This window comes from Mobula hypostoma, chromosome 24 (assembly GCF_963921235.1).
Source record: "Mobula hypostoma chromosome 24, sMobHyp1.1, whole genome shotgun sequence".
Taxonomy (NCBI): domain Eukaryota; kingdom Metazoa; phylum Chordata; class Chondrichthyes; order Myliobatiformes; family Myliobatidae; genus Mobula; species Mobula hypostoma.
Genome location: NC_086120.1, coordinates 26,016,450 through 26,042,367, shown reverse-complemented (window position 1 = coordinate 26,042,367; position 25,918 = coordinate 26,016,450). Strand labels below are relative to the sequence as shown.

The 25,918-nt window shown below is 42.3% G+C and overlaps 1 protein-coding gene across 1 annotated transcript in view; it reads left to right on the top strand.

The window, feature by feature from the left end:
* ell (elongation factor RNA polymerase II) overlaps positions 1 to 25,918 on the top strand; it is a 158,179-nt gene that overhangs the window by 119,219 nt on the left and 13,042 nt on the right. The window contains exons 5-8 of the mRNA XM_063032024.1: positions 14,467 to 14,548; positions 17,577 to 18,081; positions 24,969 to 25,035; positions 25,680 to 25,851. Coding sequence (XP_062888094.1) covers positions 14,467 to 14,548; positions 17,577 to 18,081; positions 24,969 to 25,035; positions 25,680 to 25,851 — 826 coding nt within the window. The remainder of the gene's footprint in view (positions 1 to 14,466; positions 14,549 to 17,576; positions 18,082 to 24,968; positions 25,036 to 25,679; positions 25,852 to 25,918) is intronic.

Genomic DNA, 25,918 nt, shown 5'->3' with positions numbered 1-25,918 from the left:
AAGCTATCTATTCCATCATCTAAATCACCGACTTCCAGCGTAAAAAGAAATGATCCCAAAACTGACCCCTGCTGAATACCACTGGTCACTGGCAGTCGACCAGACAAAGATCCTTTTATTCCCATTCGCTGCCTCCTACCAATCAGCCAATGCTTTGGGCTTTTAACTTGGTAAGCAGCCTCATGTGTGGCACCTTGTCAAAGGCCTCTAGAAACATAGGAAACCTACAGCACAATACAGGCCCTTTGGCCCTCAAAGCTGTGCCAAACATGTCCTTACATTAGAAATTACCTAGGGTTACCCACAGCCCTCTATTTTTCTAAGCTCCATATACCTATCCAGGAGTCTCTGAAAAGACCCGATCATATCCGCCTCCACCACCATCACTGGCAGCCCATTCCACACACTCACCACTCTCTGCTCTTAACCCTGACATCTCCTCTGTACCTACTCCCAAGCACCGTAAACCTGTGCCCTCAGGTGGCAGCCATTTCAGCCCTGGGAAAAGCCCCTGACTATCCACATGATCAATGCCTCTTATCATATACACCTCTATCAGGTCACCTCTCATCCTCTGTCGCTCCAAGAATAAAAGGCTGAGTTCAATCAAACTGTTTTCATAAGGCATGCTCCCCAATCCAGACAACATCCTTGTAAATCTCTCCTGCACATTTTCTATGGTTTCCACATCCTTCCTGTAGTGAGGTGACCAGAATTGAGCACAGTACTCTGACCAGCGTTCTACATAGCTGCAATATTACCTCCCAGCTCCTAAATTCAATTCCACGATTGATGAAAGTCAATACACCATATGCCTTCTTAACCACAGAATCAACCTGCACTGCTGCTTTGAGCGTCCTATGGGCTCTGACCCCAAGACCCCTGTGATCCTCCACACTGCCAAGAGTCTTACCGTTAATGCTCTATTCTGCCAACATATTTGACCTACCAAAATGAACCACCTCATACTTATCTTTGTTTGAACTCCATCTGCCACTTTTCAGCCCAGTTTTGCATCCTATCAATGTCCCACTGTAACCTCTGAAAGCCCTCCACACTATCCACAACACCCCCAACTTTTGTGTCATCAGTGAACTTACTAACGCATCCCTCCACTTCCTCATCCAGGTCATTTATAAAAATCACGAAGAGTAAGAGTCCCAGAACAGATCCCTGAGGCACTCCACTGGTCACCAACGTCCATGTAGAATATGACCCATCTACAACCACTCTTTGCCTTCTGTGGGCAAGCCAGTTCTGGATCCACAAAGCAATGTTCCCTTGGATCTCATGCCTACTTACTTTCTCAATAAGCCTTGCATGGTGTACCTTGTCAAATATCTTGCTAAAATCCACATGCACTACATCTACAACTCTACCTTCATTAATGTGTTCAGTCACATCCACAAAAAATTCAATCAGGCTCGTAAAACACGACCTGCCTTTGACAAAGCCGTGCTGACTATTCCAAATCCTATCATGCCTGTACAAATGTTCATAAATCCTCCCTCTCAGGATCTTCTCCATCAACTTACCAACCACATGGTCATTTTTCATGTGATCCCATGATCCTTTTGGACATTGTTAATCTGGTAGGCTGCAAGTTTGATTTGCTGATCTATTTTGAGGGCAGGAGTGGATGGCAGGGAGGCTGCACGGCCTCGGTCGTAGTGAGGACGAGGCGTTGCATGTCTGTAGCCGCCAGGAGAGGGGTGAGAGCCGTCGAAGCTAGTGTTCTCCACCAGGGGGCGGTGTGGTGCGGCGTCCAGGACGGAGTCAATGCTGCCCTCCCGGCGCTTCGCTCGGCAGAAGACAAACTCTGTCGTGATCGACTGGAGATTTCAATGGGCGATGGGCATTGATTTGTGGTTTCCACGCAGGTGTATTGTGCTGTTCTCTCTCCCTCTCTGGCTCTCTGGAGTGAATCCTGTGACGTAACCACACAGCAGAATGTAAGATTTGACCAAACTCAGAGGTTCAGCTGTCTGAAATGAAGCAAAAGGTGAAATAGTTCAGTATTTACACTCCAGCTGTAGCTGAATATCCACTGTGTTAAAAAAAATTGAAAACCAGAAGCCTGGATGAACTGATAAGGGATGTGAGATAGATGGATGAAATTGAAGGAAGATTTTCAGATGGTAGAAATCTAAAATAACACAAAATGCTGGAAATGCTCAGAAGCTCAGGCAGCATCTGTGGAGAGAGAAATTGTGCAGATATACAATATCTACTACACCCCCCTTTATCTATCCTACTTGTAATCTCCTCAAAGTATTCCAACAGGTTTATCAAGCAGAATTTTCCCTTAAGGAAACCATGCTGATTTTGTCTGATCTTGTCCTGTATCACCAAGTCCTCCATAACCTCATCCTTAACAATTGATTGGTATCACCATCATCATCTGGTATCTCCACCCTTCTCTATTCTTCAGCTGAAGACCTGTTTGATTTGTTTCTCCCGCCACAGGTACCGACTCATCTGCTAGTTATTCTGCTTCATTGATTGGTAATATTTATGGAAGGTAGTTGTCACTTTTTAGCAGAAGCTGGGCTGCCCTAGTCAAATCAACACCTATTTTGAGTGTAGGTAATGGCTAACCTTCTGAACCCTCAAAGTCTCTTCACAATCTCTGAAGTTGAAATCAGGAGAATGACAAACTGTTCCTGTGTGCCTAGGTACAGTTAGAAGACAGCCAGCACAGTGCAGCAGCTGCAGGATAAAATGTGACAACGAATGAGCTCACTTTACATTACCTCTCAACCCTAAAACAGGAAAAAAATTTATTTCATCATGAACTTCTCATCATCACCTTCTTATTCACAATCAAAATCTGAGCCAAACAACAAATTTCAGGACCTGTCCTCGATAATAGATAGATTCTGATTATTCCATATTTATTGGTGTTGAGTCAATGGATTTTTACCATAATTCAAAATGCTCAATTTTATATTTAATGCTTAGAATCTTGTTTAAGCTGTAATATCCATTGCTTCACCACCCTCATTTTAAAATAAGTGCACAAGTACTTTGCAAGTACATATTCTGATCAGTGAAACCAAATTTCAGAAGTGAATTTCAAGTTCCTAGACATGAACCTCTCAGAGAATCTATCCTGGGCTAGAAAAGGACCTGGAAGACATACATTTAGAGATTTTGGAACAGCTTCTTCCTGTCAACCATCAAATTTCTGATTGAATTCGTGGCCCATGAACACCATCTTACTATTCCTCTTTTGTAGTATTTATTTATTTTCTTATTGTAACCTATAGCATTTCCTTGTCTTACACAATATTACTGCCATGAAACAACAAACTTCATGACGTGTTATTGTTAGTAAAATCCTGATACTGAACTTGACATCACTTTGGGGAATGAGCCTGGCCACATAATGAAAGTTTCCGTGGAAGAGCATTTAAGACCATTAGATAAAGGAGCAGAAGTATGCCATTTGGCCCATCTCTTAGTCTGCTCCACCATTCAATCATGGGCTGATCCAATTCTTCAAGTCATCCCCACTCTCCTGCCTTCTCCCCATACCCTTTGATGCCCTGGATAATCAAGAACCTATCTATCTCTGTCTTAAATGCATCCAGTGACTTCTCTCCTGGCCTCCACAGATGCTCATGGCAACAAGTTCCACAGATTTACCACCCTCTGACTGAAATAATTTCTTGGCATCTCTGTTCTAAATGGACATCCTTCAATCCTGAAGTCGTACCCTCTTGTCCTCGACTCTCCCTACCATGGGAAATAACTTTGCTATATTGAATTGAATGATCTTTATTGTCATTATACATAGGTACAATGGAACCCTCTGCCTGGCTTCCTCTCAGGCAATTAAATAAAGCAGTAGATAAAAACAAGACAGTAATAGAAAAACAGTATTAAATAGTTAAAGTAGCAGAAAATAAGTTTCAGCAGCACCAGAATATCACAGTAATGCACAAAGTGCTGTTATTGCAAGTATTTGAGTCCTAGTGTGTGCTCACAGTTTCAGTCATTGTTCTGTGAGAGTGGTGTGATGGAGGCCACAGCTCTGGGATAGAAGCTCTTCCTCAGTCTATTTGTTCTAGCTTTTAGTGTCCTGAACCTTTTGCTGGACAGCAGTAGGTCAAACATGGAGTGGCCAGGGTGTGTGGTGTCTCTGGTTATGCTGATTGCTTTCCTCCTGAGTCTGCTGGAGTAGATGGTGTCCAGTTCTGGGAGCTCCATCCTGACAATATCTAATCTGTTCAGGTCTTCTAACATTCAGCATGTTTCTATGAGATCCCCCCTCATTCTCCTGAACTCCAGGGAATAGAGCTCAAGAGTTTCCACATGTTTCTTATACAGTAACCCTTTCATTCCTGGAATCATTCTTGTGAATCCTTCTCTGAACCCTCTCCAATGTCAGTATATCCTTTCTAAAATAAGGAGCCCAAAATTGCACATAATTTTCCAAGTGTGGTCTCACGAGTGCCTTATAGAGCCTCATTTTGGGGAACATTGACCATAATTCTGTAATCTATATGAAAACTATGGATAAGACTGGTTCTCAGATAAAATTGTTAAATTGGGAGAAGGGCTAATTATAACAGTAATAGGCAGGAATTGGAAACAAAATAGATTGAGGTTGGTGTTTGAAGATAAATCATATCTTGTTGACACTGTAACCAAGTCATTGTAAGACTCAAAATTGGTATACATGTATGGTCTTTATTCATCATAATAATCAGGCATTCTCTTAGAGATTCTTTCAGTAGTGGAATCTCTCTAACACCAAGTACACCAGGTTCTCCATATCCTCCAAGCATTCTTAGCAACAATAACAGTAAGTAATTTAAAGAAATTTCAATGACTAACATGACATTGTTTACTTCAATATTTTGTGTCTGACAAAATAGATCCATTGAATTATATAGTTACAATGGGAGAATATTATAACTGACAGGACACCTCTGAATGTTCAAACACTTTAGCTAGGGCAAATTATTTCATGTGGATGTTCTATAAATTTCTCTGGATAGAGAACCCAGACACTGAAAATTAGTATTGTGTGGGATAAGCACATAAATATCACAATTATTGATAGAATGAGTAAAATATACAATAAAAAATTATTCACCCCCTTGGAAGTTTTCATGTTTTATTGTTTTACGTCATTAAATCACTATAGATTTAATTTGGCTCTTTTTGACACTGATCAACAGTAAAAAGACCTTTGTGGTAAAGAGAAAACAGATCTCTACAAAGCGGTCTAAATTAATTACAAATATAAAATAATTGACTGCATAAGAATTCACACCCTTCACATCAGTATTTGGTAGATGCACCTTTAGCAGCAATTACAGTTTTGAGTCTGTGTGGATAGGTCTCCATCAGCTTTTCACATCTGGACACTGCAATTTTGCCCATTCTTCTTTACAAAACTGCTGAAGCCCTGTTAGATTGCATGGGGATTGTGAGTGCATAGCCCTTTTCAAGTTCAGCCACAAATTCTCAATTGGTTTCTGGTCTGGAGATTGACTTGGTCACATCAGCATATTAACTGATATGGCATATAAGCCATTCCCATGTAGCTTTAGCTTTGTGCTTGGGGCCTTTGTCTTGCTGGTAAACAAATCTTTTCCCAAGTCGCAGATCCCTGGCAGACTGCATCAGGTTATCCTCCAGGATTTCCCTGTATTTTGATGCATTCATTTTACCCTGTACCTTCACAAGCCTTCCAGGGCTGTGTTCAAGTGATTTTAGGGTTTAGGTCATTTACATTTAGCAAATGGCCTTTGCCACTAGTCTTCTGTGTCCCCGACAATGTACTGTGGATTTAGTTTGTAACAATGCACTTCCTAAAAGCTGTGAATTCCAGTCCATTTGTAACAATGCATTTCCTAAAAGTTGTGAATACCAATCCATTTGTAACAATGCATTTCCTAAAAGCTGTGAATACCAGTTCAGATGCTGCTGGCATCTGGGATAGATGTGAACCAGAAGGTGTGAAGATTGCATGTAGTTTCAAAGAAAGCATTGCCTATCCTTTGTAAACATGGATTGCCCTTTGTGTTTAGCAAATAAATATCGAGCCCCACACTGAGCCAGCAGACCTTTCCACTGAAAGTGTCTCCGTATGATGCCTGCTATACCTTGTTTTGTCGAATAAAGAAGCTGCTTTATATCTACCAGTAACTCTCTCTCCAGTGATTTCATTCACGCTACTACATTTGGTATCAAAAGTGGGATACCTTTGTGGCCTATTGTGTGGCCAGCGATCTTAGCAGTCTAAGTGGGTGAAGTATTTTCTAAAATAGCACTCACACTTGGACCTGTTCAGGTCGGTGGTACATGGGAGCACGAGGTATCATAAACACGGAGAGCTGAACTGGTAGACATAAAAGTAGTGTGTGCATGTGCATGTGTGTTTCAGTAAGTGGGAAAACTTTGCATGCTAACTTGGTGAAGGTGAAGCCACCAGTTGCGAAGGGTGGTTACCGTCGGTTCAGGATGTCAGAGTGGGGGTGTGTATACTCGTTCGGGGCAGCCGTATTTTAGTGTATACGCTTGCAAGTGTGATGCAAAGGAATACAGCGGGCATCATGAATTCAGGTGTTCAAAAGGGGCAGATTGTGGAGTACATACTCTGTGGTTTTAACTACATGCTATTTAGCTGGTACCCATCTTTTCTCTTATTTTGCATAGTGTGGGAATTAGTATGGAGATATCTCAGGGAGAGGTTTTACCCAGATATATCTACCAGAATGGCACCTATTGAGGTTATGCAACATCAGGTTGAGAACCCTGATGATCCCAGCCAGCCCTTGACCTGATTATGACCATTCATAAACCCTTCACCCCTGGGGAGAAACAAAGCCTTTTGTCTGAGTTGCCCTCACTTAAAGTGGCATGTGGGAATTCAGAATTCTGGTGTAAGCTTGAGGAAATGGTTGAATTTTACCAGTATGCACCTTAAAGATGTACACGTGTTGGTAAAAGCGAAGTGCCCGAGGAATATGTGGGACAGGATGGCCCAGTGGGTGTGGGATGGTACCTGGGCAACTACTGGGAATGCCAACAATGAAGAAAAGATATCGCCCTTTTAAAAGGGGTGGGTCTGAATGGACAAAATTGATTGAACTACATTTTGTGTGTACTGCTCAAGATTTCCAACATCTACTCTATCTCCTGTACTTTGACTTCAAGTACCTTTTTCCTCAGGTAGCCAAAGGCTGCTACTGACTGAAGATTAAAGTGAATTACATCATCCAGAGTCTCGTCAGGGGCAGTATTGTGCAATATGTTAAGTGGATAGTGAGCCTTGTGGATGTTGAGTGCGAGGGGCATACATCCTCAGATGATTTGGTGCTCTGCTTTCAAATGTCATTTGCCTACTGCAGCTCCAATACTAAAGTTGGGCAAGTTTGATTCTGGAGTAAGACCATAAGATATAGGAGCAGAAGTAGACTATTTGACCCATCGAGTCTGCTCCGCCATTCAATCATGGGCTGATCCAATTCCTGCAGTCATCCCCACTCCCCTGCTTTCTCCCCGTGCTCTTTGATGCCCTGGCTAATCAAGAGCCTATCTATCTCTGCCTTAAATACACCCAATGACTTGGCCTCCACAGCCGCTCGTGGCAACAAATTCCACAGATTTACCACCTTCTGACTAAAGTAATTTATCTGCATCTCTGTTCTAAATGGACACCCTTGAAAACTGAAGTCGTGCCCTCTTGTCCTAGACTCCCCTACCATGGGAAACTTTGCCATGTCTAATCTGTTCAGGCCTTTTAACATTCGGAATGTTTCTATTCATTCACCTGAACTCCAGGGAATACAACCCAAGAGCTGCCGGACATTCCTCATATGGTAACCCTCTCATTCCTGGAATTATTCTCATGACTCTTCTCTGAACCCTCTCCAATGTCAGTATATCCTTTCCTAAATAAGGAGCCCAGAACTGCACACAATAGTCCAAGTGTGGTCTCACAAGTGCCTTGTAGAGCCTCAAGATCACACCCCTGCTCTTATGTTCTATGCCTCTAGAAATGAATGTCAACATATTTAGGACCCTGGTCAGACCCCACACTTGGAGTACTGTCCTCAGTTCTGGTTGCCTCACTACAGGAAGGATGTGGAAACCATGGAAAGGGTGCAGAGGAGATTTACAAGGATGTTTCCTGGATTGGGGAGCATGTCTTATGAGAATAGGATCTGTGAACTCTGCCTTTTCTCTTTGGAGCAACAGAGGATGGGAGGTAACCTGACAGAGGTGTATAAGATGATGAGAGGTGTTGATTGTGTGGATAGTCAGAGGCTTTTTCCCAGGGCTGAAATAGCTAACACGAGAGGGCACAGTTTTGAGGTGCTTGGAAGCAGGTACAAAGGAGATATCGGGGGTAAGTTTTTTATGCAGAGAGTGGTGAGTGCGTAGAATGGGCTGCCAGCAATGGTGGTGGAGGCGGATACAATAGGGTCTTTTAAGAGACTCCTGGATAGGTGCGTGGAACTTAGAAAAATAAAGAGTTATGGGTAACTCTAGGTAATTTCTAAAGTAGATGTTCGGCACAGCATTGTGGGTGAAGGGCCTGCATTGTGCTGTAGGTTTTCTATCTCTGTTCCTATTGCATTCTCCTTCTTCACCACCAACTCAACCTGGAGGTTAACCTTTAGGGTATCCTGCACAAGGATACCCAAGTCCCTTTGTGTCTCTGCATTTTGAATTCTCTCCCCATCTCAAAACTAGTTTGCCCATTTATTTCTTCCACCAAAGTGCATGGCCATACACTTTCCAACATTGTATTTCATTTACCACTTCTTTGCCCGTTCCCCTAAACTAAGTCTCTCTGCAGGCTCTCTGTTTCCTTAACACTACCTGCTCCTCCACCTATCTTTGTATCATTAGCAAATTTGGCCACAGATCCATCAATCCCATAGCCCAAATCATTGACACACATCGTAAAACGCAGAGTTCCCAACACCGACCCCTTTGGAACTCCACTGGTAACTGGCAGCCAGCCAGAATAGGATCCCTTTATTCCTACTTTCTGTTTTCTGCCAATCAGCCAATGCTCCACCCATGCCAGTAACTTCCCTGTAATTCCATGAGCTCTTATCTTACTAAGAGGCCTCATGTGCAGCACCTGTCAAAAGCCTTCTGAAAATCCAAGTACGCCATATTTACTGCATCTCCTTTGTCTGCCCTGCTTGTAATTTCCAAAAAAAAATTGCAGTTGGTTTGTCAGGCAGGATTTTCCTTTCAGGAAACCATGCTGGCTTTGGCCTATCTTGTCATGTGCCTCATCCCTAACAATCGATTCCAACAACTTCCCAACCACTGATGTCAGGCTAACAGGTCTATAGTTTCCTTTCTGCTGCCTCCCACCCTTCTTAAATAGCGGAGTAGCACTTGCAATTTTCCAGTCATCTGGTACAATGCCAGAATCTATCGATTCTTGAGAGATCATTGTTACTGCCTCCACAATCTCTCCAGCTACTTCCTTCAGTACCCGAGGGTGCATTCCATCAGGTCCAGGAGATTTATCCACCCTCAGACCATTAAGCTTCCTGAGCACCTTCTCAGTCTTAATTTTCACTGCACATACTTCACTTCCCTGATACTCTTGAGTGTCCGGTATAATGCACATGTCTTCCACTGTGAAGACTGATGCAAAATACACATTCAATTCCTCTGCCATCTCTGCATCTCTCATTACAATATCTCCAGTGTCATTTTCTATTGGTCCAATATCTACCCTCAACTCTCTTTTACCCTTTATATACTTAAAAAAGCTTTTAGTGTCTTCTTTGATACTAGTCGCTAGCTTCCTTCCAAAATTCATCTTTTCCTTCCTAATGACCTTCTTAGTTTCCTTCTGCAAGTTTTTAAAATCTTCACAATCCTCCATCTTCCCACTAGCTCTGGCTTCCTTATATGCCCTCTCTTTTGCTTTTACTTTGGCTCTGACTTCATTTGTCAGCCACAGTAGTGTCCTTCCATCTGAAAATTTCTGCTTATTTGGAATATATCTGTCTTGCACTTCCCTCATTTTTTGCAGAAGCTCCAGCCACTGCTGCTCTGCTGTCCTTCCTGCAAGTGTCCATTTCCAGTCAACTTTGGCCAGTTCCCCTCTCATGCCATTGTGATTTCCTTTATTCCACTGAAATACTGAAGTATTGGATTTTCGTTTCTCCTTCTCAAATTTCAAAGTAAACTCGCTCATATTGTGATCACTGTTCCCTAAGGGTTCCTTAACTTTAAGCTCTCTTATCACCTCTGGATCATTGCACAACAGCCAATCCAGCATAGCCGATCCCCTGGTGGGCTCAACAGCAAGCTGTTATAGAAAGCTATCCCTTAGACATTCTACAAATTCTCTCTTGAGGTCCAGTATTGGCCTGGTTTTCCCAACCCACTTTCATGTTAAAATCCCAAACGATTATCATGACTTTTGCCCTTCTGACACGCCTTTTCTATCTCCTGCTATAATTTGTAATCCACATCCCGGCTGCTGTTTGGAGGCCTGTATACAACTGCCATTAGAGTCCTTTTACCGTTGCCATTTTTTAACTCAATGCATAGAGATTCCACACCTTCCGATCCTATGTCATCCCTTTCTAATGATTTAATATTATTTCTTATAGACAGGGCCACACCACCCCCTCTGCCTGCTAACCTATCTTTCTGATATACCAGCAACACACATAAAAGTTGCTGGTGAACGCAGCAGACCAGGCAGCATCTCCAGGAAGAGGTGCAGACGACGTTTCAGGCCGAGACCGTTTGTCAGGACTAACTGAAGGAAGAGTGAGTAAGGGATTTGAAAGTTGGAGGGGGAGGGGGAGATCCAGAATGATAGGAGAAGACAGGAGGGGGAGGGATGGAGCCAAGAGCTGGACAGGTGATAGGCAAAAGGGATACGAGAGGATCATGGCACAGGAGGTCCGGGAAGAAAGACAAGGCCCTTGTCTTTCTTCCCGGACCTCCTGTCCCATGATCCTCTCGTATCCCTTTTGCCTATCACCTGTCCAGCTCTTGGCTCCATCCCTCCCCCTCCTGTCTTCTCCTATCATTTTGGATCTCCCCCTCCCCCTCCAACTTGCAAATCCCTTACTCACTCTTCCTTCAGTTAGTCCTGACGAAGGGTCTCGGCCTGAAACGTCGACTGCACCTCTTCCTAGAGACGCTGCCTGGCCTGCTGCGTTCACCAGCAACTTTTATGTGTGTTGTTTGAATTTCCAGCATCTGCAGAATTCCCGTTGTTTCTGATATACCATATATTCTTCGATGTTCAGCTCCCAATGGAAGCCATCCTTTAGCCAAGTTTCAGAGATGGCCACAACGTCATACTTGCCAATCTGTAGCTGAATTTAAAGATCGTCTATTTTATTTCTTATGCTGCGTGCATTCAAATATAACACTTTTAGTCCAGTATTTGTTGCTTTCTGTTTTAATTGCATCACGCCTCTATTGCCCTGTAACCCTTCCCAGTGGCTGTGATTATGCCTCATCTCCTGCCTGTTCTTCCTATAATCTTTGTTGTACGCTATCTTTGATTTAGTTCTGTTTCCCCTTCCTCAGCCCTATCATTCCAGTTCCCATTCCCCTGCCAGATTAGTTTAAACCCTCCCTAACAGTTCTACTAAACCTGCTTGCTAGGCTATTGGACCCCTTTGGGTTCAGGTGTAACCCATCTTTTCTGTACAGGTCGTACCTCCCACAGAAGAGGCCCCAATGATCCATGAATCTGAAGCCCTGCCCCCTGCATCAGTCCCTCAGCCACACATTAATATGCCTGATCATGTTATTCTTGAGCTCGTTAGCATGTGGCACAGGCAGCAATCCTGAAATTACTACCCTGGAGGTCCTGCTTTTCAGCTTCCTACCTAACTCCCTGATTTCTCTCTTCAGGACTTCCTCCTTTTTTCTACCTATGTCATTGGTACCAATGTCTACCAAGACTTCTGGCTGTTCACCCACTCCCTTTAGAATACTCTTCATCTGATCCGAGACATCCCGTACCCTGGCATCTGGGAGGTATCACACCATGTGGGTACCTCTATCAGGCTGACAGAACCTCCTGTCTGTTCCCCTCATTATGGAATCCCCTATGACTACCACATTTCTCACCCTTCTCTTCCCCTTCTGCATCACAGAATCAGGCTCAGTGCCAGACACCTGATCACTGTGGTCATCCTTCGTTAGGTCTCCCCCCTCAACAGCATCCAAAACGAGATAACGATTACTGAGGGGGATGGCTCTCTACTATCTGAACTCCTCCCTTCCCTGACAGTCACCCACTTAGCTAACTCCTACACCTCGGGCTGACTAACTCTCTGTAGCTCCTATCTATCTCCTGCTCACTTTCCCTAATAAGATGTAGGTCATCAAGTGGAGATGGACATTGAATGAATAGTTCCCATTTCAGATGTAGAATAGGACTGCTCCAGCAATAATGTTTTGCAGTGACGAAGACTGGGCAAAAAATGTCAAGGCAGAGACTTGATATAGATCTTCATTGAGATTGGCGCTGTTATGCACCTGTTGGTTAGAATCACATCTTGTATGGCTTTATGAAACAAACATAAAATGAGAATTTGTTTGCAGGTGTTTTTCAAAGAAGTGCTCCACAGTACTTCTCGATTGACAGAGTTGAAGCCAACAAAGGTCTTTAATGTGTTATTCCCTGCATTACTCTCTGAATTATCGCATTGCAAGGTTCATGTACATAGTGCCTCTAGATGGGTGGAATCCACACTTATTCAGGGAAGAGCTCTTCAGCAATTGGGAAGAGTGACTGTGCAATCTGAAACTATTATTTGACAGTTACAATATTCACCTGATTACTTAATGATTCAGTGCTGTTAACCTTATTAAATCACTGAGTGAAGACTCCTCACAAATAAAATTAATACTTTGATGCTTCTAGAACAAATATGGATTAGTTTTTGCAGGTGTTTTGCTTGCAATAGAATCCTTTCTCCTTTTTGTCCATTCAACACACATAAGGTTTACATTCTCATACTGATTACTGTAAAAATCAGTCTCAAGTGTGATTTGATTGCTGTTTTGTATTCTTGAAGCTCAAGATTCTCAAGAGTTAATTGGTTTCTGCTTGCAGTCTGCTCTCAAATGGGCTAACTTGGAAATAAATTTTCTTATGAGCCGTGCTATTGGCTTAGAGACTGCCATTTCCTTAAATAGACACAAATAGGTTCAGCTGAGCCAGTCGGACCTGTAGTTCCTTGCCAGGCGTCAAGGAATCTATCACCTGAAGTTTTTACCAGATGTGATGGCATTTTTATGGTGGACGCCGTGGAAACCTTAACATTGTGACCATATCTTGCTTCTATCGTGACAATATATTTAGATATTGTTTTAACTCAGTGTATTTGCTTCTGTCTTTTCACACTGAACTGGATGATTAGGAATCCAGCAAAGGCAGTATAGTGCAAGTCTGGACAAATCTAGAGAGATGTTCTATCAAGCCTGTCATTAAAGTTAAAAGCATATCATCTTTGCTTATTTGAATGATTATTTTCAACAACGAATAGCAGGGATGAGCAGATAGAAACCTACTATATGATCATAGGGTTCACAAGGATAAATATGGCAAAATTATTTCTATTCTGGGTGAGATAAGAGCCATATACCATGATTTTAAATGCATTGAGAATTAATAACCCCAATAGGCAATCTGAGATAAACTTCTTAATCTACAAAGTTCTTACTCATATCCATTTGCCAAATTAACTTTTGTTCAATGATGAAATATTTTGCACTTGCCACAGTCTTGCTGAATGCAGGGGTGGACATAGAGTAGTTACTTCACATGAAAGACTGTAGTTTCTTCTCTGTTCCCCAAAAACCAGGCAGAATAATAGTTTGGCATCAGCAAGATGGGCTTGAAGGGCCTGTTTCAATTATTATTTTTTGTTATATCATGCTCAAATTTGGCCGGACACATCTTTAATAGTTGTCACATTTATCAAATACCCCTGTACTGTTTTTTTTATAAATCTAGATGGTGAATTTGATGTGTTGATGCTGTTGCATTGGAAACAAAGTAGGGGCTAGCTCTGGTGTCCACTGTTTTAGGATTAGCATTACCGGTTTTAGTGTCCATGCTTATATTCTGCTCTGCCATTGATCTGTCACTTGTTTCATATCAAGAGTTTGCATATATTTGTTTAAATAAACATATAATCTGAAACCTTTTAGGTTAAGAGTCACCTATTCAGTTCAGACTTTCTGCTTTCTCTCAGCATTCCCATGTAATGAAAGCTTTGCATTTATTTGATGTCAGCCTTTTATGGACAGGTTTGATCTTCCATCTTACTTTGATTCATGTACATTCTGGTGTGATCAGATGAATAATGTACATCAGGATACCCTAATGGCGACTGGTTTTCCCTTCATCTTTGCTGCACTGTTAGCATACAAATACTGTTTTGCTTCTGCCTGGACCTGAAGTACTCATTTACTCTCTTTGTATAGGAAATCTTATCAACTGCACAATTCTGGAGAGACACCTTCATCAAGTCCAAAAGACTGCACAGCTTCAGCCTCCCCACCACAGGTATGATCCCTGCAATGGTTAAGTGCTCTTTCCTGTTGTGTCTTGGTGTTCAGTTTAAGCCAAATTCCCTTCTGTACTGCAGTGACAGCTCCACCTGGTGGATGTTTAACTAACTGATCATATCTAAAATTTGGTCATCACTAACATAGAAACACATAAGCAGAGAAAACCTACAGCACAATACAGGCCCTTCTGCCCACAATGCTGTGCCGAACATGTACTTCCTTTAGAAATTACCTAGGGTTACCCATAGCCCTCAATTTTTCTAAACTCCATGTACCTATCCAGGAGTCTCTTAAAAGACCCTACTGCATCTGCCTCCAGCACTGCCGCAGGCAGCCCATTCTACGCACTCACCACTCTCTACGTAAGAAAAAAAACTTGCCCCGATATCTCCTCTGTACCTACTTCGAAGAACCTTAAAAGTGTGCCCTCTCATGTTAGCCATTTCAGCCTTGGGAAAAAAGCCTCTATCCACACAATCAATGCCTCTCATCACCTCTGTCAGGTCACCTCTCATCCTCCGTCACTCCAAGGAGAAAAGGTCAAGTCATCCAGGCAACATCCTTGTAAATCTCCTCTGCACCCTTTCTATAGTTTCCACATCCTTCCTGTAGTGAGATGATCAGAACTGAGCACAGTACTCCAAGTGGGGTCTGACCAGGGTCCTATACAGCTGCAACATTACCTCCTGGCTCTTGAACTCAGTCCCACAGTTGATGAAGGGTACACCGCATGCCACCTTAACCACATAGTTAACCTGCACAGCAGCTTTGAGTATCCTATGGACTCAGACCCCAACATCCCTCTGATCCTCCACACTGCCAAGAGTCTTACCATTAATACTACATTCTGCCATCATATTTGACCTACCAATGTGAACCACTTCACACTTATCTGGGATGACTGCCACTTCTCAGCCCAGTTTTGCATCCTGTCAATGTCCCACTGTAACCTCTGAAAGCTCTCCACACTATCCAGAACACCCCCAACCTTTGTCATCAGCAAATTTACTAACCCATCTCTCCACTTCCTCATCTAGGTCATTTATAAAAATCACAAAGAGAAGGGGTCACAGAACAGATCCCTGAGGCACACCCCTGGTCACTGACCTCCGTGCAGAAAATGACCTGTCTACAAACACTCTTTGCCTTCTGTGGGCAAGCCAATTCTGGATCAACAAAGCAATGTCCCCTTGGATCCCATACCTCCTTACTTTCTCAATAAGCCTTGTATGGGATACCTTATCAAATGTCTTGCTGAAATCCATATACACGACAACTAATAACTTCAACTTATCTGAACTGCATAAAAGGCATTCCTGTTGATTAAATCATGAGACAATTCAGAGGGGTTTTATTTCTAGTTGCTAAATTAATAGCAGATTAAAATACTGTCCTTTACCGAGTGAGCACTCTTCAATTAGTTTTGAAAATTGGGCAATTCTGATCATATCTTGCAAGTTTTACATCTGGTGTCCTGTGAAGCCAATACCAAACACATTCTCATCTCCTGACTAAGGTTAACAAGCTCACAAAGGATCAGAGGTAGTCTTGTCAGAAAGGTTTAATATTTCTTCCATCAACTATTCACCAATGATTCTTAATGAGGATATGCACCTGGGTGTTTTGTGATTAAGTCTTGATGGGATCCAGTTAGGTTATCACCAGCCATCTGTATCAGAATCGCCCATAATTCTGCCTTTTCCAGTCCAGAATGTAGCAATTTATAACTGGCTCTGGGTTCCCAGTGTGTAATATTTAAAAAAGTGAACTTGACAGGAGACTGACTGCCTTTGTCCTGGTCCCTGGACAAGTTAACTAGCAATTTCCATCATGCATTTTGGTGACAAATAATTCAGTTGTATCCAAATAAGCATGTAATTTTGAGGTAAGCAAATGGTTGGTTACATCATTCACTAAGATGCCAGATCTGGTTCCTCATGCATCGGGAAGCTTATCCTAGAATAACGATTTGGACCTGAACTTGCAGCACCATTCTGGAGGCCCAGCTCCAGATTCCAGCTAAACTCAGAATGAGAAAGAAGTATAATGAGGTTGAATTTTTGAGTTGTAACCTTATGGGCTTCCTTTTTGGTGTGTATGCAGTTCCTGGCTTATGACAGGATACGGTTCCTGAGAACTGTTGTAAACAAACTGTTGGTAAGTCAGAGTGAACAGAAGCAGCTGTAATAGGAGAGTGAGTAGCTACGGGAACAGCGCCTGTCAGCTGTCTTTGCTGACTCAATGAGTCTGCTCAGCATTGCCAACGTGGTCCAGTCCCCAGTGTTGCCATTGACAGCATTGAAGAGAAAACACAAGGAAATGCTCCATTCCACCCAGCAAACGATGCATTTAGCCCTGCAGCAGCTGGCAAATCCATCCCTCATTCATATTTTATTTAGAGAGACAGCGCGGAACAGGCCCTTCTGGCCCAACGACTCATATCACTCAGCTGCCTACTTTACACCAGCCTAATCACAGGAGAATTTACAATGACCAATTAACCTATTAGCCAGTAAGTGGACTGTGGGAGGACACTGGAACACCCAGAGAAAACCCACATGGTTCACAAGGGTTGAAAAGTTGGGCATTTATGACCAGGGCAGAACCTTGTCTTGTACTGTTTCATTGATCTGGTGAAGTTTCCATAACTTGTAACGTTGTTCCTCATCAGTTACTGACTTTATCCTCTCAAAGACATTGGGTGACTCACAATTTATGTTATGAAACATTCCCAACAAGCTGAGGGAGGAAAATACCTATATTCTCATATTTTAGCTTGTTGAGGACTAGTGACCTTGTCACTGTAAGCTGCAATGTTTATTTACTATCCATCCCATTAAGTAACATATTTTCTTGCACATATCCCTTTTTAATGCACCTGTCTCCTCCCTGGAGAATTTTCTCTCAGCCTTCAAAATAGTATTGTTCCTTGTGAAGAAGAAAGCCATTTGCTGATGTGACATTGAACAGTTCCTATTAAACTGAGTTGTACCAAAATAACTTGATGTGTTTCCTCTCTCTAGAAACGGCCCGTACCTAATGATTTCATCGATCCACTGGCCAATAAGAAAACCAGGATATCTCTTTTGACCAGTCGAGTTCCTCCAACCTTGAATGGCAGGTTAAATCCTTCTAATGGGAAAGAGGCAGCAGCTCCCACCGTTGAATCAGCTGCTCCTGACTCTAGAAGCGCATCTTCCACCTTGCCGATGCTGGGGGATGTTCAGCGATCTCATGAACCTCTCTTGGACGCTAGCAATGATTCTATCCAGAATGGCAGGGGTTGTGAAGTCCCGGGGGCCTCAGAGAGGCCTGGTTGTCCATTCCCTTCGCATTTGTCTCATCCGAGCGCGTCAAGCACTTCTTTATCTCACCTGAGGTCAAGAAAAAAATCTAAAAAGCACAAAGATAAGGAGCGAATAAGGGAGAAGGATGGAGTTGAGGAGGATTGTGGAGAACGAGAAAGAAATTCTGATTTTCTTCAAAGCTGCAGGGAGCAGAAAAAAGATTCTGTACCGAAACCTGCAGGTGAGTGTTAAGCTGGCCAGGCTCTCCCTTTTCAAAAAAATGTTAGTTCCATTTGTTAGTAATTCCAGTTATGAGAGTACTGGACACCACCATTCCAGTTCAGAGACTTACATCATTGCTGTCTTTACTGAATTTGTTTGTCTTCTCAAGCTGTCTTTGCCACACTCCACAGTATTATGTCTATAACTTACACATGTATCAACCTGCAATTAAGGCCTTTCTGACTATAGAGAAGGCAGTGCCATGCCCATTTGAATGTGCATGACTATCTCTATTCTCATCATGTGATCCACTGTTAGTCCATCTTTATGATTTAACTTCAATACATCTTTGTAGTTGTTTAGCAAACTTTTATCATCTGTCATGGAATGTAGGCACTTAACTTTCGACGTCAGGTTAGTTGGTAGCTGGAATGTGAATCAAGTGGCATTTTGTATCGAATGGTTCAGAGAGTTTCTTTAGTGTTGCCGGAATACTGTTATTCAGATTAGTGGAAGATTGTTTGTCTCTTCTAACTTGAACCTAGTTGACACTGGAGCTGCTTTCAGCAGAGAAAAGGCGAGTCACTCCTGCAGGGTACTAGCTTTTGACCTGGTATGGCGTTGATGAATTTACATGGCTAGTCCAAGTACACTTCTATTCATTGCAGACCCCCAAGGATGTTTGTGATGGATTCAATAATTATTTCATTATCTGAGATGTATATGGAACTTAACATCTATGAACATCAGCATCTGATACCGAAGGAGGAAAGATGTCATTGAAGCAGCTGTAGATATTTGCATTATGAGCAGTAGTCAATATCATTTGTAATAGGTGTGACTTGGGGCAGTGGCAGGAACGTGGGCTTCAGGGATGTTAGATTAGTCATGATCCTGTTAATTGGCAGAGCAGGGTCAGTGATGGGGGCTCATGGTAAATGTTCTACTGTGGTTGACATTTCATGTTATAGATTTTGGTGGAGTACAATTCTTGGGCTTCTGATAGCCAACAGTGTTTGTGGATGTTCAGCTTTGACCTCAGATCTTTTCAGAGTGTACCTCATGACTTTCATACCTCTTCCATCCATGTGCTTATCCAAACTTCTCTTAAATCTGTCTTCTTCGCTGAGAATTATTCTCCATGAAGCGCACTTTCAGTATCATTGGCAAATCATGCTTTGACTATATCCTTAGGTTTAATGGGATCTGGAGTCAATACTAAGAACACATCCTCCTGACTAAATCAGCTATCTGCCGTCTAGACCTGTAGCTCTGTCTTGCTGTGAAGTCAGAAAGTACACAAGGATGGTGGCAACATAATCTGGGATGTTGTTGTATAATGTGATTAATGTGCGTTGAATGTATCAAGTTGTTCTATTAATAACCATGTAACAATTACAGCACAGAAACAGGCCATCTCGGCCCTTCTAGTCCGTGCCGAACTCTTACCCTATCCTCTTCCTACCGACCTGCACTCAGCCCATAACCCTCCATTCCTTTCCTGTCCATATAGCTATCCAATTTTACTTTAAATGACAATATGGAACCTGCCTCTACCACTTCTACTGGAAGCTTGTTCCACACAGCTACCACTCTCGAGTAAAGAAGTTCCCCCTCGTGTTACCCCTAAACTTTCACCCCCTAACTCTCAACTCATGTCCTCTTGTTTGAATTTTCCCTACTCTCAATGGAAAAAGCCTATCCACGTCAACTCTATCTATCCTCCTCGTAATTTTAAATACCTCTATCAAGTCCCCCCTCAACCTTGTACGCTCCAAAGAATAAAGACCCAACTTGTTCAACCTTTGTCTGTAACTTAGGTGATGAAACCCAGGTAACATTCTAGTAAATCTTCTCTATACTCTCTCTATTTTGTTGACATCCTTCTTATAATTCGGCAACCAGAACTGTACACGATACTCCAAATTTGGCTGTATCAATGCCTTGTACAATTTTAACATTACATCCCAACTCCTATACTCAGTGCTCTGACTTATAAAGGCCAGCATACCAAAAGCTTTCTTCACCACCCTATCCACATGAGATTCCACCTTCAGGGAACTATGCACCATTATTCCTAGTTCTCTCTGTTCTACTGCATTCTTCAATGCCCTACCATTTACCATGTATATCCTATTTTGATTGGTCCTACCAAAATGTAGCACCTCACACTTATCAGCTTTAAACTCCATCTGCCATCTTTCAGCCCACTCTTCTAACTGGCCTAAATCTCTCTGCAAGCTTTGAAAACCTACTTCATTATCCATAACGCCACCTATTTTAGTATCATCTGCATACTTACTAATCCAATTTACCATCCCATCATCCAGATCATTAATGTAAATGACAAACAACATTGGACCCAGTACAGATCCCTGAGGCACACCATTAGTCACTGGCCTCCAATCTGACAAACAGTTATCCACCACTACTCTCTGGCATCTCCCATCTAGCCACTGTGAATCCACTTTACTACTTCAATATTAATACCTAACGATTGAACCTTCCTAACTAGCCTTCCGTGTGGAACCTTGTCAAAGGCCTTACTGAAGTCCATATGGACAACATCCACCGCTTTGCCCTCGTCAACTTTCTTAGTAACCTCTTCAAAAAAATTCAATAAGATTTGTCAAACATGACCTTCCATGCACAAATCCATGTTGACTGTTCCTAATCAGAGCCTGTCTATCCAGATAATTATATATACCATCTCTAAGAATACTTCCCATTAATTTACCCACCACTGACGTCAAACTTACAGGCCGATAATTGCTAGGTTTACTCTTAGAACCCTTTTTAAACAATGGAACAACATGAGGAATACGCCTATCCTCCAGCACCATCCCCATTTCTAATGACATTTGAAATATTTCTGTCAGAGCCCCTGCTATTTCTACGCTAACTTCCATAGAACCATAGAAACTACAGCACAGAAACAGGCCCTTTGGCCCTTCTTGGCTGTGCTGAACCATTTTCTGCCTAGTCCCACTGGCCTGCACACGGACCATATCCCTCCATACACCTCCCATCCATGTATCTGTCCAATTTATTCTTAAGTATTAAAAAAGAACCCGCATTTACCACCTCGTCTGGCAGCTCATTCCATACTCCCACCACTCTCTGTGTGAAGAAGCCCCCCCTAATGTTCCCTTTAAACTTTTCCCCCCTCACCCTTAACCCATGTCCTCTGGTTTTTTTCTCCCCTTGCCTCAGTGGAAAAAGCCTGCTTGCATTCACTCAAGGTCCTAGGGAATATCCTGTAAGGACCCGGAGACTTATCCACTTTTATATTCCTTAAAAGCGCCAATACTTCCTCTTCTTTAATCATCATAGTTTCCATAACTTCCCTACCTGTTTCCCTTACCTTACACAATTCAATATCCTTCTCAGTGAATACCGAAGAAAAGAAATTGTTCAAAATCTCCCCCATCTCTTTTGGTTCCACACATAGCTATCCACTCTGATTCTCTAAGGGACCAATTTTATCCCTCACTATCCTTTTGCTATTAATATAACTGTAGAAACCCTTTGGATTTATTTTCACCTTACTTGCCAAAGCAACCTCGTATCTTCTTTTAGCTTTTCTAATTTTTTTCTTAAGATTCTTTTTACGTTCTTTATATTCCTCAAGCACCTCATTTACTCCATGCTGCCTATATTTATTGTAGAGATCTCTCTTTTTCCGAACCAAGTTTCCAATATCCCTTAAACCATGGCTCTCTCAAACTTTTAACCTTTCCTTTCAACCTAACGGAAACATAAAGATTCTGAACCCTCAAAATTTCACCTTTAAATGACCTCCATTTCTCTATTACATCCTTCCCATAAAACAAATTGTCCCAATCCACTCCTTCTAAATCCTTTCGCATCTCCTTAAAGTTAACCTTTCTCCAATCAAAAATCTCAATCCTGGGTTCAGACCTATCCTTCTCCATAATTATATTGAAACTAATAGCGTTGTGATCACTGGACCCGCAGTGCTCCCCAACACATACCTCCGTCACCTGACCTATCTCATTCCCTAACAGGAGATCCAACACTGCCCCTTCTCTAGTTGGTACCTCTTTGTATTGCTGCAAAAAACTATCCTTCACACATTTTACAAACTCCAAACCATCCAGCCCTTTTGCTGGATAGATCCTCCCATTTTGCTTCAACACCTTTGCTGCTTATGAGGAAGATTCCTTAGCATTGTGTTGGATTTAGTTAACTCTGAGAGAGCCATGTGAACAATTTCTAACTCTGTTGCCAGCAATTATAATGAATCTCAAGACACCAACACTGATGGATCTTGCAGTTCTGATCTGGAATTTGACTAGCAATGAGACACCAGTACAAGATAACCGAAAGCCCTCTGAAGTTCAAAGGAGGCAAACAAATGAACAAGAAATGAGCAAAATAATCTGCCAGGGCTATGGTGGTGGGACACTATCATGGAAGTGACCATACCAAAGCTGAATATTATGTAATTTTGATGAAAGTCCCTTAAACTGCAATGTTAACTGCTCTTTTTCCCACAAATGTTACCTAGCTTGCTGAGTATTACCAACATTTCCTGCTTATGTAGAAAACCTGCTGAATGTGATTGATAGGCTCCCTTAACATTTCATCGTAGTTTTGGTAAATTCTGTATTAAAAATTGAAAGCAACTTTCCTTAATACTTCCTGCTGTGAAGTGGAAGTTTTCTACAAATTTGACTTTGGCTGGGGTAATCTGTCGTACATGGATGCTGAAGTACCGTGGTCCTGCAATTTGCCTTTCCCGTGCCCAGCAGACTTGCTTTATTTTGTCAGTATTTCTCTGTTTATTGTACTTTCCATATTTTCCCAGCACAGTGTTGGCTTCACCTTTTAGTAGTCTTTTGCATGTGAAGACACCACCACCAGAGGGCTCTGCCTGCAGTATTTTCTCAGGCCAAGGTTTCCTAGTCTGTTTGGTGAACCCAGCAACTGGGAATTACTGCATTGTTCACTTAGTTTGATTGTGTATGTGAATGCAAGGGCATGACGTGGTAGAATTCTCTCTGGTCTTACTAGTTCCAATTAGTAACTTCTTGCTGGCTCTGCTATTGGTAGATGTTTGACCTTAAAACATTGCCAGAAAAGAGCAGGGACAATAGGTTCCACATCTAGGATGCAGATCTCCACAGCAGCCAACATCTCTGTCTTGTCCTCTGTTAGATTTGGACATAGTGCAGTGGATGTGATGACCAGCACTTGTAGACTTCAGCAGAGAGTTTTTTGGTGATTTTTGCACCATTGGCAAACTACACAGTATACTCCCACTACCATTTTTCGGTCAGGCAATTTGTCTGACTTGAAGGTGATAGAGGAAAGCAGATTTTTCCATGGATGGGACCGAAGATGGATAGTTTGTGAGATGGTGCTCTCCTGTTTACATGGGCTCCATCTGCTCCCAGTGCACCAATTCAGCATTCTCAATATTTCCCAAATGCTGCTCCACTTTGGATTCCCAGAATTCAATGGGAGTGCTGTGTTTTATTTTGTTGTCAAGAACCTTTTGCTCTGGCGTCCTGGTAATCTCTTCCTGTTACAGAGGTCAGAGTAGAATGTTTGTGAGTGTTATATTGGGCACGGGATTAATGGGTGAAATTACAACTTGATACTGGGATGTTTGCTAGGGCAAGTGCACTTACCCTTTCAGTGGGTTTGGAGAACATTAACAATATTTTTTCTGGTGCCTTCTTGTGCCAGCTGTAGGTATTTTTGGTCTCAGAAGTAGATGGGTGGGCAGGGATTATTGCTGCCTGGTAGACCATCAGTTTGTCAAATACCAAAGGCTGTGCCAGCACACTGAAGGGGACTCCATCAGAGTTTGCCTTCACTGAGTGATGGCTGTACATTTTCCAGAATCTCACCTGATACCTTTATTGTTGGGAACAGTGTTACAAACCTCCGATACCGTAGAAGCAGTTGAGAAAACTAGTATCCCTATGGCAACCAAATGCATGCCTGCAACTTGCCATTTGCTTCGCAGTAGTAATGTTCTGGTTCCTTTACAGAGAGGGGGAAATGGGTGGAAAATGGAAGCTTTTTTTTGGACTATCAAGGTCTATGAGGTAGTATTGCAGGAGACTAATGACCCATTGAAAGGACCTCCAAACTACTTTGAAAGAAGGCTGCAAATGCTGAAAATCTGAAATAAAAACGAAATATTGCAAATGCTCAATGGCTAACAGCATCTGTGACAAGAGAAACAGTTAACATTTCCAGTTGATGACCTTCAGCTCTCCACAGATGCTGCCCAACCTGTGGAGTAGTTGCAACATTTTCTGATTTTATTCCAATCCTGCTCTCTAGTTGGAGGGTATTGAGCTTCGTTCCTTAAGTGTTGTGACGACCACTGACACCAGGCAGACAATCTCTGAAGAGAAACGAGAAAATCTGCAGATGCTGGAAATCTAAGCAACACACGCAACATGCATGATGAGGGGTCTCGACCCGAAATGTCGGCTGTTTACTCTTTTCCACAGATGCTGCCTGGCCTGCTGAGCTCCTCAAGCATTTTGTGTGTGTTGCTGAGACAGTCTCTGAAGGGTATTGATAATGGCTGGGGTCACCCATTTTGAAAGACACTGCCCGGAAGAAGGCAATAGGAAACCACTTCTGTAGAAAATTTTGTCAAGAGCATTCTGGTCATGGTAAGACTGTGATCACCCACGTTGGGATTATGAGGGTTAGTGGTAAATGTTACAGGAGCTTTTTGTGCCCTGTTTGAGGAGAAACTTCTATTCCATGTAAGGGGGTAAAGAGAGTGGGATTTGGAAGGGTGAAATGTTTCTGGTATCAGAAATCTGGAGGAGGCACTATGGAGGATCTAGCTGTGATTAGTAATGTTTTCAGTTGTTCTTTCTTTGTTGTATACATCACTTTGTCTTCTTGTAGGCTTGAACGGGATGTGCAACAGCTCCAGTGTTCCGGATTCAACATCGAATGTGCCTGATTATTTACTGTAAGTAAAAATTGTGAAGGAGCTTCCCATTCCACAACTGCCCTCTGGTGTTTTGATGCTGCTTTGCAATTAGTATTCTTGTCCGCATCAAAGACTGGTCCAGATTTCTCCAAAACATTCTCACCAAAGCAGGTCACTACAATCAAGATTGGGTTGATTTCTGTCCCATTCAGCTGATTTTCTGGACATTGGAAATTGAATAGGATGTTCGGGATCTGTCGGTTCAGTAACTCAAAATGTTATTAGCCGTGACTTAGTAGGTATCATATCTGCCTCTGGGTCAGAAGGCTGTGGGTAAAAGTCTGTTTCAGTTGTCTTTATTCAAATACAGACTCAAATATTTGAGGCAATGCTGCCTTGTTGGTGAACCATTAAATAAGAGGCAATGTCTGCCCTCTCAAGTCAATGTTAGCAATCCCATGGTTCTATTCCAACCAAGAGCAAGGTAGTTCCAACTGTGGCTGATAATTATTCCTCAGTCAGTATTTCAAAGAGATTACGTGGTCATTTTAACAGTTGCAAAGTACCTTATGTACCTGAGCAGTTTTGCATTGTTTTTATATTATTAATAAAGTAAAAGCTAGAGTTGCTTTTTCTTTTGGACTTGCCAATTAAGCGCTGTCTGGTTTGGATTTCTTCCTCAGTAAATATGCAGCAATTACGTCACAAGAGCAGAGGCAAGGTTATAAAACCGATTTCAATGCAGAGTATAGTGAGTACAGAGACCTGCACTCCAGGATAGAGAGCATCACCAGGCGATTCACACAGTTGGACGCTGAACTGAAACAACTTTCACCGGGGACTGCTGACTACAAGGTATAAGAGCATTTTTATTTCTTTCAATAAAACATTTGCACTGTCTGTAGTGCCTATTCCTCACATG